The sequence below is a fragment of the Canis lupus genome, chromosome 8, assembly GCF_011100685.1.
Source record: "Canis lupus familiaris isolate Mischka breed German Shepherd chromosome 8, alternate assembly UU_Cfam_GSD_1.0, whole genome shotgun sequence".
Classification (NCBI taxonomy): Eukaryota; Metazoa; Chordata; class Mammalia; order Carnivora; family Canidae; genus Canis; species Canis lupus.
This window is the reverse complement of record NC_049229.1, coordinates 47,091,315-47,112,937: the sequence shown is the minus strand read 5'-3', so window position 1 is coordinate 47,112,937 and position 21,623 is coordinate 47,091,315. Positions and strand designations below refer to the sequence as shown.

Genomic DNA, 21,623 nt, shown 5'->3' with positions numbered 1-21,623 from the left:
CCACAACCCCTCCTTGGGTTCAAATAATTTCTTGGAGTGGCTCACAAAACTCAGAAATATTTACATTGTCCAGTTTATTAAGGATATGATAAAGGAGGGCACCTGGGTGGCTCAGTTGTTTTTTGAATGTATGCCTTTGGCCTGGGTCATGATCCCGGGGTCCTGGGATCAAGCCCCACATCGAGCTCCCTGTTCCTCGGAGAGCCTGCTTCTCTTGTCTCCCATCCCTCACCCTGCTTGTGTGTACGTTCCCTCTCTCTCTGTCAAATAAATAAATAAAATCTTTAACATTAAAAAAAAAGGATATGATAAAGGAGACAGATGAACAACCAGACCAAGAGCTACATGGGGAGGTTTGGGAGGGTCCTGACAGCAGGAGCTTCTGTCTCTGTGGAGTTGGGGTATGTGTCACACTCTTAGTTTGGATATGTTCACCAACCAGAAACCCTCCGAGCTCCATACTATTGGGATTTTTATGGAGGCTTCCTCTTAAAGACATGATTACTTAATAACTTGGTTCCTAGCCCCTCTCCCCTCTGTAAAGGATGAGAGGTAGACTGCAAGATTCCAAGCTTCTAATCATGGCTTGGTCTTTCTGGTGACCAGTCACAACCCAGAAGCGGGCCTAGGATTACCTCAATAGACCAAAAGATGCTCCAGGTGCTCTTATCACTTAAGAATTTACAAAAGTTTTAAGGGCCCTGTGTCAGGAAAGGGGCCAAAGACAAATATTAGAACAAGAGATGTTCTTAGTGTTATTATTATTAGGAAATTATGAGGTTTTCAGTAGTTCTATGCCAGGAATGGGTGTGTGTGTGGGGGGGAAATCAATAGATATTTTTCTATTATCTCACAGGTGATATACACTGAATCACAGATTCCTTTAAGTACTTTTCCTTTATGAAGAAAGGATAATATGAGAAGTTGTTGAAAGGAGAATAGGAAAAAGTGAAATAAAAGTGAAATAAAAGGAAAGTAAAAATGTCCAGGGCAGTGGTTCTCAACCCAGTGATTTTGCCCCTACGGGACATTTGGTGTTGTCTAGAGACATTTTTGTGGTTGTTACAACAAAGGAGTTTCTGCTGGCATATAACTGGTAGAGGCCAGAGATGCTAACAAATGTTCTACAGTGTACAGTACAGCCCTACAACAAAGAATTATTCAGCCCAAATGTCAATAGTACCAAGATTGAGAAACCCTAGTATAAACTTTTGGATGACTTCATCAATATAAAAATGTGAATGTCTTTAAACCAAGTAATTGTACTTTTGGGAATCTATTTTTTAAAATATTCACCCATATGCCCCTGGCTGGCTCAGTTGGTAGAACATGCAACTCTTGATCTTGGAGTTTTAAGTTTGAGCCCCATGTTGGGTGAAAAGATTACTTATAAATAAAATATTTAGGGGTGCCTGGGTGACTCAGTTGGTTAAGCATCTGCCTTTGGCTCAGGTCATGATCCCAGGGTCCTGGGATCGAGATCCACATCAGGCTCCCTTGTCAGCAGAGAGTCCGCTTCTCCCTTTCCTCTAATCCTTCCCCCTGCTCATGTGTACACTCTCTCTCTCTTTCTCATTCTCCCTTAAATAAATAAATAAGTAAATAAATAAATAATCTTTAAAAAACCCACAACTATATACATTTATATATGGTTTATTTATTGAAAAAATTTTTAAGTAATCTCTACACCCAACATGGGCTTGTATTTTCAATCCCCAAAATCAAGAGTCACATGCTCTGCAGACTGAGCCAGTCAGGCGCCCTAGTTTCTTTAAAACCATATATATTATGGCATATGTATCTGCACAGCTGAATATCTGGAAAGATATATAACAAACTGAAGGCAGAAGTTGTCTCTGGGAATGGGATTATTGGCAATAGAACTTTCACATTTTATTTTATACATTACTGATTTATTTTGCTTAAGGCCTCAATGACTAGGCCTTTGCTTTGGCAAACATGAGACAGATTACAGTCTAACTTTGAGACTGCTGAGTTACTAATTTGTAAGACTAATTTACCAAATTACTGTAAATCGGGAGTCAACAAATTTTACCCTTCTAACCAAAGCCCCAAAGCCAGCCTGTCTCCTGTTTTTTTTGTTTTTTGTTTTTGTTTTTTTTTTGTTTTTTTAAGATTTTATTTATTTATTCATGAGAGAGAGAGAAAGAGAGAGAGAGGCAGAGACACAGGCAGAGGGAGGAGCAGGCTCCATGCAAGGAGCCTGACATGGGACTCCATCCTGGGTCTCCAGGATCACGCCCTGGGCTGAAGGCGATGCTAAACCGCTGAGCCACCAGGGCTGCCCCCCTCTCCTGTTTTTATACACTCAGTAGACTAGAATGATTTTTATATTTTCAAATGGTTGAAAAAATCAGAAGGAGAATAATATTCTGTGACATAAAATATATATAAAATTTTAATTGCCGTGCCCACAAGTAGACCTATATTGGAACACTGCCACACTCATTCATTACAAAGTGTCTGTGGCTACTTTAATGCTGCAACAGCGTAATGGAGTACTTTTGAGACAAACTGACCCCCAAAACCTAAGATATTTATTAACTGGCCCTTTACAGAAAAAGTCTGCCAAATCCTGATGTAAGTCGTGAAAGATGCTATCTAGGATGTTGAACTTCTGGGACGCCTGGGTGGCTCAGCGGTTGGGCGCCTGCCTTAGGCTCAGGTCATGATCCCAGGATCTGGAATTGAGTCCCACAACTGGATCCCCGTGAGGAGCCTGCTTCTCCCTCTGCCTATGTCTCTGACTCTCTCTCTCAGTCTGTGCCTCTCATAAATATATAAATATTTTTTAAAAAAAGAATATTGAACTTCCAACTCTCCTGTTCATACACCCACTAAAAGAATTGTGAAGAGCTGTATCACCTCTTTGCCTTTTGAAGTTGACATCCGAAGTATTTTCACTCTGGGACACCTGGCTGGCTCAGTTGGTAGAACATGTGACTTCATGTTGGGGTCATGAGTTCAAACCCCATGTTGGGTGTAGAGATTACTTAAAAATTTTTTTAAAATCTGGGGGGAGAGGGGAAAAATATAAATTAAAAAATCTTTTTAAAAAGTGTTTTTGGAAAAAAAAAAAAAAGTGTTTTTGGGGCAGCCCTGGTGGCTCAGCAGTTTAGCACATGAGTTCAAACCCCATGTTGGGTGTAGAGATTACTTAAAATTTTTTTTTAAATCTGGGGGGAGAGGGGAAAATATAAATTAAAAAATCTTTTAAAAAAGTGTTTTCGGGGCAGCCCTGGTGGCTCAGCAGTTTAGCACATGAGTTCAAACCCCATGTTGGGTGTAGAGATAACTTAAAAATTTTTTAAAAATCTGGGGGGAGAGGGGAAAAATATAAATTAAAAAGTCTTTTAAAAAAGTGTTTTCGGGGCAGCCCTGGTGGCTCAGCAGTTTAGCGCTGCCTTCAGCCCGAGGTTTGATCCTGGAGACCCTGGATCGAGTCCCACATCGGGCTCCCTGCATGGAGCCTGCTTCTCCCTCTGCCTGTGTCTCTGCCTCTCTCTATCTGTGTATCTGTCATCAATAAATAAATAAAATCTTTAAAAATAAATAAATAAATAAAAAGTGTTTTTTGTTTTAAGTTTAAATAGATGAAAAGGATCTAATTTATTCCAGCATTTACACATTACTATTTTATTATTTTTTGAAAAGATTTTATTTATTTATCTGAGAGAATGTGCATGAACAGGGGAGGGGCAGAGGGAGAGAGAGAGACTCTGGATCAGACTCCCTGTTGAGCAGAGAGTGGGACTTGGGACTTGATCCTAGGACCCTGAGATCATGACCTGAGCTGATGGCAGACACATAACCAACTGAGCCACCCAGGCACCCTACATATTGCTATTTTAAACTATAACTAAACATCACTCTTTAAAATGTTACATCACTCTTTTAAATGCATCCAATTGAATCTACATACCATAATAGTTTGATGCCCACCATCATCCACTAAAATAAAATGAATAAAGCTCTTCTTTAAAATTGAAGTTATCATTTTTTTAAATTTTTATTTATTTATGATAGTCACACAGAGAGAGAGAGAGAGAGGCAGAGACATAGGCAGAGGGAGAAGCAGGCTCCATGCACCGGGAGCCCAGCATGGGATTTGATCCCAGATCTCTGGGATCGCGCCCTGGGCCAAAGGCAGGCGCTAAACCGCTGAGCCACCCAGGGATCCCTGATTTATCATTTTGACACAAATTTCCATTTCCATTTTGAAATAACTTCCACAAAGAATTTTATTCTAATATACTGTATGTTTATGCTTGAAAATATTTTTCATCATCATCACATCACCTATAACAAAAATATGTATTTATATTGAGGTTCCAGTTATCTTGTCATAGTCTCATCCTTCCTGGTATCCCTGATCTCCTAAATGATTTTTTTAATAGCTGAATGCATTAAGGATCACCCTGTGCTATATAGTTCTATGGGTTTTGACAAATGTGTAATGCCATGTGCCATGTATCCATCATTTCGGTATCATACAGAATAGTTTAACCACACTAAAAATCTCCTGTGTTTTACTTATTCCATCTTTCCCTCTCCACACAAATACCTAGCAGTCACAAATCTTTTAATTATCTTTATGGCTTTGCTTTTTCCGAAATGTCACATAACTGAAATCATATATAATGTAGACTTTGCAAACTTCTCCACATGTGTATGTGTAAGGTCCTCTCAGTGTGGGATGGAGCTGGGAATGGAAAGAGATGCCTGTATCTGCCACTGCCATTCACCTATTTTGCCCATCCCCGCAACCGCCTTGCCCTCTGTCAACCAGCAGTCTGTTCTCTTTATTTATATGTCTGATTCTGCTTTTTGTTTATTCATTTCTTAAATATTTTTTGGTTTTGTTTACTCATTTTTTAATTTTTTACTTTTATTTTTTAAGTAAACTCACAACCTCAAGATAAAGAACCACTCACTCTGCTGACTGAGGCACCAGATGGTGCCTCCTCATTTTTTTTTTTTTTTCCTTTTTAAGGTTTCACATATGAGGGCAGCCTGAGGGTGGCTGAGGGTGGCTCAGCGGTTTAGCGCGGCCTTTAGCCCAGGGCCTGATCCTAGAGACCCCGGATGGAGTCCCACATAGGGCTTCCTGCATGGAGCCTGCTTCTCCCTCTGCCTGTGTCTCTGCCTCTCTCTCTCTCTGTGTGTCTCTTATGAATAAATAAATAAAATCTTAAAAAAAAAAAAAAACAGATTCCACATATGAGTGAAATCATAGGGTATTTGTGTTTCTCAGTCTGACTTATTTCATTTAACATAACACCCTCTAGATGCATCCATGTTGTTGCCAATGGTACAATTTCATCCTTTTTTATGGCTGTGTAATATTCATGTGTGTGTCGGGGGGGTGTATCTCACATCTTCCTTACCCATTTGTCTATGGATGTATGCTTAGGATGTTTCTGTATCTTGCTTATTGTAAGTAATGCTGCAAAAAACATAAGGATGCATGTATCTTTTCAAATTAGTGTTTTTGTTTTCTTTGGGTAAATATCCAGTAGTGGAGTTATTGGATCATATGGTAATTCTATTTTTAACTTTTTGAGAATACTCCATACTGTTTTCCACAGTGGCTGTACCAATTTATATTTCTACCAACAGTGTGTGAGGGGCTTTTTTCTCCACAGAGGACATCCCTCTTAGTAGTCCATGGAGTAATGCAGAAACCTTGATTGATATTAGAACTACCTAGACTCCTGAGGATATTGTACCCTAGGTATAAGCCCCACCCTGGCCATTACTACATTGGTTTGCGGGGTCGAAATAGAGCAGTGCTACATCCCCAAGGACTCTTCACCCTGAACGAACCACCTCCTCAGCACATCCTAGGAATAGATCTCTTTAGTCATAGCTACAAGAGTGTCCCATCACTCTATGCTACTTTTGAATAATAGTAAAGACATAAGAAAATGCAGGCTAACTGCAAAGATTATCACGCAGATGCCCAAGCCTTCTTGGGTGGTAAATTCAGGCATATTTGCCACAATAGGCTTCTGACTGGGGTCAAGGGGAAGACAGGTCTTGAATTCTATTTTCTTATTTATTATAGTAGTTCATAGAGGCATTTTGATAAACCGTGGCTGAAGAAGCTTTCTCTTTGAGTCTACCCTTTACATGAGACCACACGTTTGGCATTGGCATTCATGTGTTAATATTTCTCTGCAGCCTGTGAGGCCCCACACACCAAATCCCTGGTCACAGAGTCCAGTCCTCAACCTAAACACAAGAAGCAGAAGTCAATCGTCATGTGTGAAAGATCTACGCAGTGCCCGGGAGAAAAGGATTATGATGGGACCATTTGGATCGGACAACCTGGATCTCTAACAGGATAAATACTCAGAAATTTTTTCCAGGGTCATGTTCTCTTCCCTTGGAAGGAAAGGTAATCATTTCTAGGATGAGCCTTCTCTTGCTCCAAGATAGACAGCAGTGGACCTGATAGTCACATTGTTTTTTAAATTGGTATTGTACAATCTCGTTGTCATTATGTTTATAAAGAAAAATCTATTTAATACTAGTCCTGGCTTTTTAATGTGCACCATTTACACAAAGGGTTAAAGAAAATTGACATCACATTAGATGATTGAGCATATTTTCCCATATCCTAGAAAAGTTATATACTAATTATAGGTCAGAGCTCCAAATTTTACTAGAGTAGAAATATTGAAAGACCCATTATCCTGTGCAAGCTATATAAAGAGCCCTCTGAAACCCAAATACCATTTGTCTAAGAAAGAGAACAGCTTGGGTGTTTTTTTTTTTAATCTACAAGTCTAGTCTTGTTCTAGAGCAGGTTCTTTACAAGACTGTTACAAGAAGACCAAACTGGCACAATCATTTTCCCTTGCACCACCACAAGTAGGCGTGAACACTTTGAGATTCCTTGGAAGCATCACTGCAGTTTAACAATGCTGATTAACAATTCTCATGAACCTCAAGGTACCCTAAAACTTTATTATTTAATTTAATTAATTTATTTATTAGAGAGAGAGAGAAAGCATGAGTGTGGAAGGGGCAGAGGGAGGGGGAGAAACAGACTCCCTGCACAGCAGGGAGTCTCATGCGGGGCTTGATTCCAGGACCCTGAGATCATGCCCTGAGCCAAAGTCGGATACCCAGGCGCTTCTACCTTTATGCTTTAAAGATTTAGACATGATGGAAGAGTTGCAGACTGTACGTATCATTAGATAGGATTATGTAAGAGCATACTGATGTAGGAAGGCCAGGTCAAAGACCCAGAGCCGGTGTTGCAGGACAACAAAGAGGGTCCTTGGCTTCACACAGCATAGAAATCAAACTCAAGCCAGCAGGAAGTGAGAGCAGAGTTGAAGACATAGAGCAGATACAGATAGAGCATTTGAGAGATTCTGAAAGGAAAAGGAGGATGAGGCTCTCTTTGCTTGGATTTGGAGTTTTTATTGAGGATGATAGTCTGGTGTACAAGTCCTCTAAGGCATCCGGAATCTGGCCAAAACAAAGATGAGTGCTCAGGCGTCCTCCATAAGTCACTTCTGCCCTGGAGCCAGGGGTCTTGGCGTCAGGAGCTGATGGTGTCTGGAGCCAGTGGTCTTGAAAAACAAATGTGACCACCCCACCCAGTCACTCCTTAGATGTTATCTATCGTGCTGCAAGACTCCAAAGAAATCATTAACTCCTTGACCTTTACAAGGAAGACATGCATTATTTGTACTATAAGCCATGGTTGCAGGGCAGGAGTCCAGGTCCTAGCAAGAATAGAAGCAGGAAAAGGAACAAAGAATAAAACCAGCTTTTTTTCATGAGGTCCCTTCAATTTCCCTGTCTCAATATCACACACACACACACACACACACACACACACACACACACACACAAAATCCCCTAGGAGGAGGAGAAATCTAGAATTCAAAGTAGTGTGACTCCAGCTTTCTTTCCTAAAAAGTGATTGCTATTTACACCTTAAAAAGCTTTGGGACTGGGACACCTGGGTGGCTCAGTGGTTGAGGGTCTATCTAGCTCAGGTCATGATCCCAGGGTTCTGGAATCAAATCCCACATCAGGCTCCCTGCAAGGAGCCTGTTTCTCTCTCTGCCTATGTCTCTGCCTCTCTCCCTGTGTCTCTTATGAATAAATAAATAAATTTTTTTTTAAAAGAAGCTTTGGGACATTTACAGAGGAAAATACAGACAATGTGAATCTCTCCCTCCCTTTTTCTTCCCCTAATCACATCCTCTCCTCTGGTGACATTGTTATCACCAGCAATATAAAAAGCAATAATTCCCACTATGAAAGCCTCACAGCAATAGGACACAGGGACAAAAGGACTTTGGGGGGAGTATCAGTTAACTGCATAACAGAAAATCTTTCCTTTTCCTGACTCATGTAACCCACGTTTTTATTTATTAGTTTACACATTTCGTCCAAGTGAAATAGGGATCCAAAAAGCACCATCTCATAAATCGAGGTTATTTCCACATCTATTAAACCTGAGGATTCCGGGATCTGGCTACCAAGAGGCATTTGAGACAATAAAGAATTTTATACGAGTACTTTCTCAGCCCCTCTAGCTTTAACTTTGTCATTTCCTAGTGAAAGGACTTTATTGTGTATGCTGCCTTGCTGGCAAGAACTAGAGAGCCCAACGGAACTCTTCAGTCAATCAGCAAGACCAAACAGAGCGTCTCTTAGAACATCTGCACTGTGGGAGATGCAGAAGCGCAGAAGAAATGGCCCTTGTACTCGAGGAGTTTACAAGGGGTTTTATAAGACATACATATAAGGATCTTTCAACGACAATATGCTTAATCTAGTAGGAAATGAGTGGCACCCAGCAGATGTGCTGTAGCAGTCAGGATGGGGATAGGAGGTGCCACAGTAGTCATGGAGACACAGGAACTTTCTTGGATATCAGACCACGCACAGGACTTGGATAGCACAGAGGGAGGAGGGAAAATCTTCCAGGTGATCAGAAGGACAGTACTAAAGGCTGCAGGAAGAAATGAGCTTGGGAAGGGCCCGTGACTGCTCCTTTTTCCTCCTCTGTTTCTAAATTGGTTTACTTGTTTTTTTGTTTTTTTTTTTTTCTAAATTGGTTTACTTGTTACTCTGTGATAGAGGAGCTAGACATCCATTCTCCTTACCCTCATGCTTTTGCTAATCTATTCATATTAACAAAATATGACAAAATACTCCAGGAGTATCACAAATCCTTTATAAAGAGCCTTGCCTATCCTTCTTAACTGAGATATCTGTAGGACATTCTCTTCAGTTGTCTCCTTTTCCTTGTTCTCTTTTCATTTTCATCTCCCTTTCTTCAGCCACAACATGGATTATCTCCATGGGTCAATTAAACAAGTGACAGCTCCCTATCCTGCTCTAAAAGGAAGCTTCTGGAGGGCAGCCCTGATGACGCAGGGGTTTAGTGCCGCCTGCAGCCCAGGGCGTGATCCTGGAAACCCTGGATTGAGTCCCATGTCAGGTTCTCTGCATGGTGCCTGCTTCTCTCTCTGCCTGTGTCTCTGCCTCTCTCTGTGTGTGTCTCTATGAATAAATAAATAACATCTTTTTAAAAATAAATAAAAATAAAAAATAAAATAAAAGGCAGCTTCTGTTTGGCCCAGCACATGGGAGAAACACTATGTTGTCCTTCTTTTGGTTGAGAGCTAGAGAAAATGTCCATTTTTCAACCAAGATTCACATCATTACTAGTTTACATCTAAGTTATCTTCCATTAGTGAATTACCATCAACAGCAATCTTCCTGACCAGACCAATAGCAAAGTGGGGTAAAAAGGAAAACATTTGTGTTAGAATTTACTCTTGGGGTGCCTGGGTAGCTCAGTCAGTTAAACATCTACCTTAGGCTCAGGTCATGATCTTGAGGTCCTGGAATCGAGTCCAATGTCAGGCTCCCTGCTCAGTACAGAGTCTGCTTATCTCCCTCTCCCTCTGCCCCTCCCCATCATTCATGCGTTCTATCTCAAATAAATAAAATCATAAAGAATTTACTTCCAAAATCTCCTATTGGTTATCACATAATCCAACCACCCTACCATCATTTCTTGATGATCTGTATTGTCAGCAAATACTTACCAAACATATGTATTATTTACTCACCATGGATATACCAGGAAGCATTTTTTAAAAAGATTTTATTTATTCATGAGAGACACAGAGAGGCAGGGGGAGAAGCAGGCTCCATACAAGCAGCCCGACGTGGGACTTGATTCCGGGACTCCAGGATCATGCCCTGGGCCAAAGACAGGCACCAAACTGCTGAGCTACCCAGGGATCCCCCAGGAAGCATTAAGATTGTTTCTCTCACTTTGAGGAATTTTTCCTCTAGTTGAATGAAATGTTTGTTTGAAAAAAAAAAAAAAGAAATTGTTTGTTTGTTTGTTTGTTTGTTTGTTTGTTGGCAGCATCAGGCCTTTTCACATGATGTGAAGACTTTTCACATGATGAGTTTTCAGAATATTTCCCACTTGACTGAACCTTAGCACACTCAGGCTGCTCCCATATGTTCCTATCACCATCAAAAAAACATTTCTCAAAATTCAGGGAAATCATCCTAGCAAGTCATGGAGCCAGGCAGCGACCTGGATTCCATCTCCAGGAGTTACTATGGCCCTCCTCATTGACCCAATGAGGTCCCATTCATTTTTGCCTGCCTGGGCTGAACTGGCACTTTCTACACCATGGGTTTGGAAAAGACTGTGCTTTATATGCCTTTCGAGATCATCCGTCTGTCCTCTTAGGACTTCTGTGGGAGACCAATTTAGAATACAGTCTTACATGTTAGGGTTTAGACCCTTTTGTTTTCATTTACCTACCTACCTTTCTTTCACCTCAACAGTTTTGATCAAACATGCAAGTGTGTAGTAGTACAGGTAGCTCTTTCCTGAAATTCAATAATAGATGATTAATTTAATCTATTTTAATTCTCTAACATATTCATGATCTCAGAAAAGAAAAAAAGCTTTAAATTTAACTTCTAGCTCTCTTCACTTCAGAATCATATAACTTCACATTGCTCATTTATCCATCAGCAGAGCAGTTGAGTTTAAAGCTTCGAGAAGAGGGGGTCTATAGAGAGGATTCAGAAAATCAGTGCCTTCATTGGACCACACTACCCCATTGACCCCAAATTGTTGTTTGGAGTACTTCACCCCAAAAGGTCATGGAATCCCTGAATGCCCATAAGTTTGAGACTCTCACAGACAAAGCTAAGTAAGGGAAGACATCCGACTTCTAAGTCTTTGCAAAGGCAATGTGATGTGATAGAAAAATGGTAGGCTCCAGTTCACATTTCCTGCTACTCGTAAATTTGAGACTTTGTGTCAGATTACATTAGCATTCTGAGCTTTACTTTGATCATTTGTGAAATGGCAAGAATAATTCTCATAGGTCCATTTATAGGAGGTGGTTCTCAATCGGGTTGAATATTACTTTTTTTTTTTTTTTTTAAATGCTGCACTCCTGGACACCTGGGTGGCCCGGTCGGTTAAATGTCTGCCTTTGGCTCAGGTCATGATCCCTGGAGTCCTGGGACAGAACCCCACATTTGGCTCCCTGCTCAGAGGGGACTCTGCTTCTTCCTCTGCTCCTCACCCTGCTTGTGTCCTCTCTCTCTCTCCCTAAATAAATAAATAAATAAATAAATAAATAAATATTTTAAAAAATTTATTTATTTATTCATGAGAGACACACAGAGAGAGACAGAGACACAGGCAGAGACACAGGCCGAGGGAGAAGCAGGCTCCACGCAGGGAGCCTGATACGGGACTCGATTCCGGGTCTCCAGGATTAGGCCCTGGCCCGAAGGCAGTGCTAAACCACTGAGCCACCTGGGCTACCCAATAAAATTTTTTAAAAAAGAAAAAGAAAAAATAAAATGCTCTACTCTGTGCCATACCTCCAGCAAATTAAGTCAGAATCTCTGAAGGTGAAATCCAGACATCCCTAGATTTTAGAAGCTTCACAAGTCATCCTAATATGCAATCAGGATTAAAAATACCTGGTAAGGGTCCAAAAATGATGCTTGTTTCAAATCAGCAATTGAAGTACTTTCGGTATGTGTTCTAAGATTGCACCACTAGGTGTCGGTTTGACCATACAAATCAGTTCTCAGGAGCTTTTGGATACCTGTTGTCAGGGTAATGACTAAGTACCATTACCTTAACTATTTGTTGAGTATCTACTTATGCCAGTCACAGTGCTGATGACTCTTAAAATGTTTGATTTGTAATCCTATATCAAGTAGGCAAGATAGGTATTGTCCCAATCATGAGGAAGCAGAGGGTCAGAATGACTATTTTCTTATACAGGACACAGAGTAAGTAGCAGAACTGAGATTCAAGCTTCATTCTTTCATTATCTTGTTCAAAACCACTAACTGTGAGCAAGATATTGTATATATCTGGTATTAGGGCTGCAAAGGTGAATAATGCGTTGTATTCATCCTCTGGAAGTCCATTTCTAGGTACATGTGAAAAGGAAAGATGGGCATCTTCTTTTACAGTTGTTCTTGATATTGGGCTAGCTGTATCTTCTAAAGAACTCAAATGCTGTGTTCCTAAGGAGTGGAATGACCCATAGATAGAATTTCCTGGGATGCTGGGTGGCTCAGTGGTTTAGCGACTACCTTTCGCCCAGGGCGTGATCCTGAAGTCCCGGGATTGAGTCCCACATCAGGCTCCCTGCATGGAGCTTGCTTCTCCCTCTGCCTGTGTCTCTGCCTCTCTCTCCCTCTCCCTCTGTCTCTCATGAATAAATAAATAAAATTTTTTTAAAAAGAAAGAATTTCCTGGGATGGCTATTCTACTGTACCCAGTCACTATAATAAAATAAAAAAAAAATTTTTTTAAATAAAAAAATTTTTGAGAGCCTGTTAGGTATCTAAGAGGCTGGAGACCACATCTGGTCTGTTTTAACACTGTTGTATTTACTTATCTATATCTTCACTAACAAACTATTAGCAGAATGTCTGTATCTAATTTTTAATCAGTGAATGTTTACTGAATGAATGAACAAATGTCCGGTACTCTGCTAAGCACTATAGAAAGAGCCACAAAGGAAATGTTTCAAGACACCTGCATCTCATTCTTGTAAGTAAATATGAGTATTTCCTTCCAAAGCTAGTACAAAGTTCTAAAAAAGCCCCAACTGGTTCATCCCTATGGTGAGAAAGTCTCAAATCTTGGAGAAATTTCCTTCTTTCTTTTTTTTAGATTTTATTTATTTATTTGAGAGAGAGAGAGAGCACGTGCAAGACAGAGCAAGCAAGCATGAGTAGGGAGAAGGGACAGAAAGAGGGGGAGCAGGGAGCAGGGAGCTAGATAATGCCATCTTCATGATGCCGGGCTCTATATAAGTCAGGGACCAGAGGACTGTTGTGCTACTGGATTTGCTCAGTGGATCCAGAGTCTGATGGCTGCTTTGGAGTGTGTCCATGTCACAAGGATACCAGCTGCACCTGTCTCTAACCAAGCTGTTTGACAATTAGGATCATAGGGATTGCCGGGCTGGGTTAAACCCATAGGCCATTCAATAGTCTCTTACTTTGTAGAAAAGATTATTCAAGTAGTGGAACTTTTTTTTTTTAAGATTTTATTTATTTATTCATGAGAGGCAGAGACAGAGAGAGACAGAGATGCAGAGGGAGAAGCAGGCTCCATGCATGGAGCTTGATGTGGGACTCGATCCCTGGGCCCCAGGATCATGCCCTGGGCTGAAGGCAGGAGCTAAACCACTGAGCCACCTAGGGATGCCCTCAAGTAGTGTAACTTAAACCTGGTTATGAATCAAAATCACTTGAGGGAGCTTTGCAATACAGATTCCTGGACCCTACTCCAACCCAGTGAAGTGAAATCCCTGGAGTTAAGAGAGGGACATGGAATTGTGATATAGGACCAGGGTTGAAAAATGGCTGGTCACTCATATATGGCTCTGCAGTTGATATATTTATTGTATTCTGATTATATTCCCTCCTTGGAAAAAATTTTATGCACTTATTACTTATAGTGTGAAGTAATATTCCTTTCTATCACTACTAAGCTTATTTCTACGGGAAGTTTGTAAATGACGTTGAAATCATAGGATTTGGGGATTTCAGAGATGAGTCCATGTTGATCTTACCCATGCTCTTTGTGATAACTGTAGATTTGGCTTAGCTCTTCTCCTAAAGCCTGCCTACCAGTCACATGCCCATTCTTGTGTTTGTTTGTTTGTTTGTTTGTTTATAAGCAGTTCTGGCTTTATCAAGTGATCCATTCTGGATCAGCTAGACAACCTTTGTCCACTTTGTGCAAGAGCAGAAAAATAATATCTGTTCCTGTGATAATTGTGACCTGGGGTGACTGCTGTTTAGGTCACTCAGGACAGGTAAGTACTTGTTGCAGATTTGGGTTAAAGTCTTCCTATGAGTCTAGACAGCCTGCTAACTTTGAAGAGGTCAGGAAGGGGAATATACTTTTACTGAATTGCTCAATGACTAACATCCATTTGGAATGACAATCTGGATGATTTGCAGAAAGAAACCAAAGAAGGGAGTAGGGTGGAAGTATTTATAGGAAAGTATTCAAGATGCTGTATAGAGAATACCAGGGTTGCATACATGCCAAATAAAAAGAAAAAGGGTCTGATTTAACCACTTCATTTAAAACAAAATGACTGAGTGGTTGGAGATGGAGAGCCACAACTGGGATGATCATTTTGGAATCTCCAACTGTCCCTTGATGAGTCAAAGTTTCTAAATGGCCTTACGTACATGTAAAAAAGAGAAAGAGAGGAGAAAGAGAGTTTGGGAGAGATTCAGAGAGGGAAAAGTGTTATGAGGTCATAGCTTGTACACCCCTTTAGGCAAGTGAGGCCTGGCCAGAATCTATCTGCACAGGAAAAGTATTAGAGCTTGGTTGGGAATTTCTAATACTACAGAGATGAGATTTCTGGTTGTATTCCTTTTTATTTTATTTTATTTATTTTATTTTATTTTATTTTTCTTAAGACTTTATTTATTTACTCATGACAGACAGGGGGTGGGGGCAGAGACTCAGGCAGAGGGAGAAGCAGGCTCCATGCATGCAGGGAGCCCAACGTGGGACTCCATCCCAGGTCTCCAGGATCACACCCCAAGCCGAAGGCGGCGTTAAACTGCTGAGCCACCGGGGCTACCCTGTTGTATTCCTTTTTAAAAATGTTTTAAAGGGGGATCCCTGGGTGGTACAGCGGTTTAGCGCCTGCCTTTGGCCCGGGGCGCGATCCTGGAGACCCGGGATTGAATCCCACGTCAGGCTCCCGGTGCATGGAGCCTGCTTCTCCCTCTGCCTATGTCTCTGCCTCTCTCTCTCTCTCTGTGACTATTAAAAAAAAAAGAATCTTTTAAAGATTTTATTTATTGGGGATCCCTGGGTGGCTCAGTGGTTTAGCGCTTGCCTTTGGCCCAGGGCGAAATCCTGGAGACCTGGGATTGAGTCCCATATAGGGCTCCCGGCATGGAGCCTGCTTCTCCTTCTGCCTGTGTCTCTGCCTCTCTCTCTCTCTGTGTCTTTCATGAATGAATAAATAAATAAAATCTTTTTTTAAAGACACAGAGAAAGAAAGGCAGAGACACAGGCAGAGGGAGAAGCAGGTTCCCTCGGGGGATTCCAGGACCTGGGATGACCCCCTGAGCCAAAGGCAGATGTTCAACCACTGAGCCACCCAGGTGCCTCTCTGGTTGTATTCCTTATGGACTTCAACAAGACTCTGTTCTCAGCTAAGGTTATTAGAAAGTAGATTCCTAAGGACTGGTCCCTCCAAGATGAAAATACTGAGCCCTCTGATTCCAGTACCAGAGCTCAAAGATGCTCTGGCTTCCATATGATCAAAACTCAAACTAATAACTTTTCCTGGCAATCCTTTTCATCTAGAGATTTCCCAACATCTCAAAAACATCCGCCTGTGTCCTATGTAGCGGGTTAAGCCACAGTCTCTGACATTCATCTTTCACATAGGATCCTCCCATACATTGATAACTGAGCTGAAAATAGTATGTGGGCCTCTGATCAAAGGTCTCACGCTCAATGTCTATTTCTCTTGGCTCCCTAGTTTTAAGCAGTTTGTGGTGCTCCCACAGGGCCCATGTATCAGACCTGCCTGCTTCTCTGCTGTCATTACCTCCCACTGACTGCATTTTTGCTTCCCTGTGTCCTGGCAACTGGGTTGTGCCTCGGTTGTCTGGGATGCGAGAATTTTTGAAGACTCTACAGGGGTTCTTCAGGTCTTGTCATTCTCCCTCCCAGTTTGCACACCTTCCTCCACCCTCCTACACAAGCTATGGGGCCATCAAAGTACTGAGTTCTCAGCTTATTTCTCCTTCCCTATCTTCATTTTCACCCCCCCTCAGCAACAGGAAGCCCCAGGTCCTGAGCTTGTGAGGGAAGAAGGAATGGGAAGGAAGTCTTTTTTTTTTCTCTCTCAGATTGCCCTCTTATTCCCAGGGAGGGGGCTGAGGCCACGAATGTTGGCCTCAATGGGAAGAGTTTTTGCTTCTCTTACACATCCTGAAGGAGTTAGCATTTTAATTAATTAATAATTCAGAGGAGGGATGACTCAGTGCAGACCCTTAAAGGGAAATCCATCTCAGAGCCTGAGGGCCACCATTGGCCCCGTATTTTAATTTACTGTTCAGGGACACCTGGGTGGCTCAGCGGTTGAACATCTGCCTTTGGCTCAGATCATGATCCTGGGGTCCTGGGATCGAGTCCTGCATGGGGCTCCCCATGGGGAGCTTGCTTCTCCCTCTGCCTATGTCTCTGCCTCTCTCTGTGTGTCTATGAATACATAAATAAAACCTTTAAAATAATAATTTAACATCCCAACCAGAATGGTTTCACTGACTCAGAGGAAACTGAGTTCTCCCTATCCCTGGTGTTGGCAATTCTGAACGGCCCAAAGGAGTAACTCCTTTGTCCAGGGGAATCCAATGGACACAGGCAGTGGGATTCCAAATTCTGGGTGCAGGGATGGGCCCTCATCCACTGGTGGAAGGCTTTATTTAGTCGTGCTCCACCACTGTACTTTTCCCTACTAATTACTGTAACCACTAGTGATCATTATATGATAATTAGCACTTGCCTTTTTTATAATTCCCAGAGCACCACCCCAGAATAAATGATGGTGTTGGGTGGCAAGGCTGCTCCTAGAGGCAACTCCTGACTCATTCGTTCACTAAATATTTTGAGAACTACTATGGGCCGGCCGGGTGCTAGGCAGCTCTGAGCAGCAAGAATGTGGTTCTTGGTATCACAATGCTGAGATGCTACAGGAGGGATAGGCACTGAGCAAGTTTACACGTGGGATGTGTGTATCCAACGTGGAAGTGTGGTGTGGATAAGAGGGGCACCCAATTCAATGGTGGCTGGGAGAAAGGATATCAGAAGGTTCCCCTGTAGAAGTAACCTCAAAGGTGAGATCTAGAGGATGAGTAGGAACTAGTAATGGAATCCAATTTAGGGTACACCTACAGTATTTGTATAATTTCCTCAGAACATAATGTTAAACCCAAAGCTGCCTCATATTAACCCTGCAAAGTAATTCCTAGTCTATGCCAAATACAGTGCTTCTAACTCTGCCCCTGCACAGTGGGATGCTACCCTGGAAAAGTGTGAAATTCTACACAAGTGGAGGATGTTATTACTGTATTCCACTAGAGAGTATATGTCAGGAAGATGGCACCAGGGAAATAGGTGTGCAAATCAGGTTCTTCAATTTCCACACCCAACTCAATTCTCTGTGCCTTGAAAGGGTCTGGGTCTGAGACGGGAAATATGTTTGTCTGTCTCCACTTGAACAACAACATCCTTCTTATCAGCTACTGCCCTGAGAAGACACTAATGTCCTCTTACAGGAAACTAACAGGAAAAGAAAGAAAGCCTACCACTGCATACACTTCCTGAGAGCAAAATGAAATGGCTGCTCTTCTGGCTGCCTGTAGGAAAGGGCTGAGTAAATAAATACACCGGCCCCATTGTGTAGTTAGGCTTCCTGGGGGCAAGTCCTCATCTCCCCACCCCTTCTTTCCCTTCTAAAATCGGCCATCCTCGGGGGGCCATCCTGCCGAGCAGCAGAGGTTTTCTCTGGGTACTGAGCTATTGAAACTTACAAGTCTCTTTTTTCTCAAACACAGAAGAAACACAGAGTTTGAAGGAGAGAAGAGTCACAGGAAGAGGAACTTGATATTGCTACACCTCTCCATTAACCTCACAGAACTTTCTCAGCAACTTCTGCTTTGAACCTTTCTGTGCACAAATCCAGTAATGTCTGGGGACATGTCAGGAGGAGAAGCATACAGAGCTAGTGCATCTCTGAAAATCCAAGGGCCTGTTTAACTCACAGCTGCACAGGTGACTTGATTTGGAATCAGTGGTATAAGCTGTCATCATCTGCGAGAATGTTTATTGAGCTCTAATGGTACAGCACCACAGCAGTCACCGCTTGAGAAGGTGGTTCTGCATCAAGAAACAGTTCCAGTCTAAAGGATTCTAAGGCATTTCCTTGTGAGGATTGTTTTCTCTTCCTCATGGAATATGGACAGAAGGAAAGAACATGTACATTTAGCAGGCAGGAGAAGAAGGGGTTGGGGGAGAAAGAGAGATTGGGAATAGATACTCTTAACCTAAAAAGATGAGATCAGATGAACTGTGCCCTTGGACATTTGTCTTTCTATAATATTTCTAGCTTAAAGATTATTTATACTTTAGGAGCTTCCCCCCCACCACCATTTTTCTCATATAATCATGACTGGACCCTGAGAAATGACTCAAAGCCAAAATAATGGGGTTTCCTTGATTATAGTTCCTCATTTTCTCTGGCCACAGGCCAGCCCTCCATATCCTTCTTCCTTATAAGGAAGCCATCTTCGACTCAGTCCTGCTGGCTCACTCCAACCTCTTAGTGATCTTTTTTTCATATTGCAAACTGGACTCTCTTCCTCCCACTTTCTTTTTCTTTTCTTTTTTTTTTTTTAATTAAAAAAAACATTTTTTTTTAAGTATCTCTGCACCCAGCATGGGGTTCAAACTCATGACCTTGAGATGAAGAGCTGCACATTCTTTCCACTGATCCAGGCAGGTGCCCCTCTTCTTCCCTCTTTCAATTGCAAAATTGCTCCTCTTTTAGTCTCTGGGTTATTTATTTATTTATTTATTTATTTATTTATTTATTTATTTATTTATGATAGTCACACAGAGAGAGGGAGAGAGAGGCAGAGACACAGGCAGAGGGAGAAGCAGGCTCCATGCACCAGGAGCCCGATGTGGGATTGCGCCCAGGGCCAAAGGCAGGCGCCAAACCGCTGTGCCACCCAGGGATCCCAGTCTCTGAGTTCTTACTGCTTCAAATCGAGGAGTGGAAACCTCCTTACTCTGTCCACAAAGTCTACATGGGATCCCCCTTTCCCTTATCCTCAGTTAAGGACTGACTTAGCAGACTGCACAGTGACTAGTTTTTTTTTTTTTTTTTTAAAGGGACAAAGACAATTCAGTCCCTGCTCATTTTGGGCATACTCCCTCCTCTGGAACATCCATAGAGCCAGGCTCAGATTTCTCATATCGGAGGTGCTCCCATAATTAGCCCAATCTTGTTGGTTTTGAGTATATTGCATACAGGACTGGCATTATGGTCTGGCAAATATAGGGTACACATAAGAAAATGAGACAAAATATTTGAAAATAAGACCATCCTGGAAAAGTTACCATAGTCATAGCGTATCTAGTAGCTTGGAGAGGAAACCAGGTATCGCACACTCATATAAAGCTAATAATAACTGATGGCTACTGTGTACATACTATGTGTTCAGCACTTCCTGAATTATGTAGATTATCTCATTTATTCCTCATAAAGGTTTTGTTGTAATAGCTAGAAAAGAGAGAAAATCATTATATACTCAATAATGACATTAATGGTAATAATAGTTATATAAGCCAGTTATATATGCCCATCTCTGAATTGAACACATTATCTCATTTAATTTTTAAAAATATTTTATTAATTTATTTGACAGACAGAGAGAGAGCAAAAGCATACCTGCAAGCAGGGGGAGCAGCAGGCAAAGGGAGAAGCAGTCTCCCTGCCAAGGTGGAGCTGGATCCCAGGACCCTGGGATCAGGAACTGAACCAAAGGCAGACACTTAACCAACTGAGCCACCCAGATGCCCACATTCTCTCATTTAATCTTTATTTTTAAATCTTTTTTTATAAAATTTTATTTATTAATTCATGAGAGACAGAGAAATAGGCAGAGACATAGGCAGAGGGAGGAAGCAGGCTCCCTGCATCCCCCCAGATGCGGGACTGGATCTGGGACCCCAGGATCACACCCTGAGCTGAAGGGAGCCGCTCAACCGCTGAGCCATCCAGGCGTCCCTCATTTAATCTTTAAATGAAAACTCCTAAGGTAGGCTAATTCTTTTTTTAGAGGTGGGGGAGAGGCAGAGGGAGAGGGAGAGAGAGAGAGAAAATTCTAAATAGGCTCCATGCTCAGTGGGAGCCAGACAACAGGATTCCATCTCACAACCCTAAGATCATTACCTGAGCTGAAATCCAGAGTTAGATTCTTAACCAACTGAGACACCCAGGCACCCCTATGGTAGGCTAATTCTAAAGTGGCTTCAATGATCCCCCACTTGATATTTATATTCTTGCATAATACCCGCTTCTTGAGTGTGGACTGGACTTAAAGTCTTGCTTCTAACATTCTATAGAATGTGGCAAAAGTGATACAGGATATCAGTTTTATGATTAGATTACAAGAGACTCTGACTTCTGTCTTGATAGCAGTCTCTCTCTTGCTGGCCCTCTCTCTTGCCCTCTTGCTTGCTAATCCTAATGACATAAGCTGCCATGTTTTGAGATGCTTTATGGAGGGGTTGCCTGGGTAGCTTCATCCGTTAAGCATCTGCCTTTGGTTCAGGTGGTGGTCTCAGGATCCAGGATTGGTCCTGCATTGCATCAGGGAGCCCTGCCTTCTTTTTCCTACTCCCTCTGCCATTCCCCCTGTTCGTACTCGTTCTTTCTCTCTCTCAAATAAATAAAATCTTAAAAAAAAATAAGAGAGATGCTTTATGGAGAGACCCTCATGGCAAGGCACTGACAGAGGCCTCATATCAATAGCTCTTGAGGATCTAAGGCCTTAGCCCAAAGTGAGCTACTGAGTTCTGCCAACAATGACGTGAGTGAGGTAAGAGCAGATCCATCCCACCTGAGCCTTAAGATCACTGCAGCCTTGTGAGAGACTCAGAGCCTGAGGACTCAGCAAAGCTGCATCAGGATTTCTGACCTACAGAAATGGAAATAATATAAGTTGTTTTAAGTTACTGAGTTTTGGGGTAACTTGTTATACAGCAAAAAATAACTAACACATCCCATTTTGTAGATGAAGAAACCGAAGCATGGGGACATGAATCAACTTTCCCAAAGTCACACAGCTAGTTAAACGGGAAAGTCAGAATTTGAACGCATAGTTCAAATCTACTTTCTTTCTTTTTTTAGATTTATTTATTTATTCATTCATGAGAGACACAAGAGAGGCAGAGACATAAGCAGAGGGAGAAGCAGGCTCCCCGCAGG

General features: G+C 41.9%; 1 protein-coding gene across 7 annotated transcripts in view; it reads left to right on the top strand.

Moving 5' to 3' along the window:
- Positions 1-18,684, top strand: part of HEATR4 (HEAT repeat containing 4) — a 60,421-nt gene extending 41,737 nt beyond the window's left edge. For 4 of the 7 annotated variants that reach the window (XM_038545214.1, XM_038545211.1, XM_038545212.1 and 1 more), the window contains one exon: positions 6,205-6,551. In XM_038545214.1, the coding sequence (XP_038401142.1) occupies positions 6,205-6,363 (159 nt within the window). In that variant the 3' untranslated portion in view covers positions 6,364-6,551. Of the gene's footprint in view, positions 1-6,204; positions 6,552-14,264; positions 14,400-18,183 lie in introns of those variants that run through there. The other 3 variants (XR_005363516.1, XR_005363517.1, XM_038545217.1) reach the window with 3 other exon arrangements.
- Positions 18,685-21,623: the final 2,939 nt, after the last annotated feature.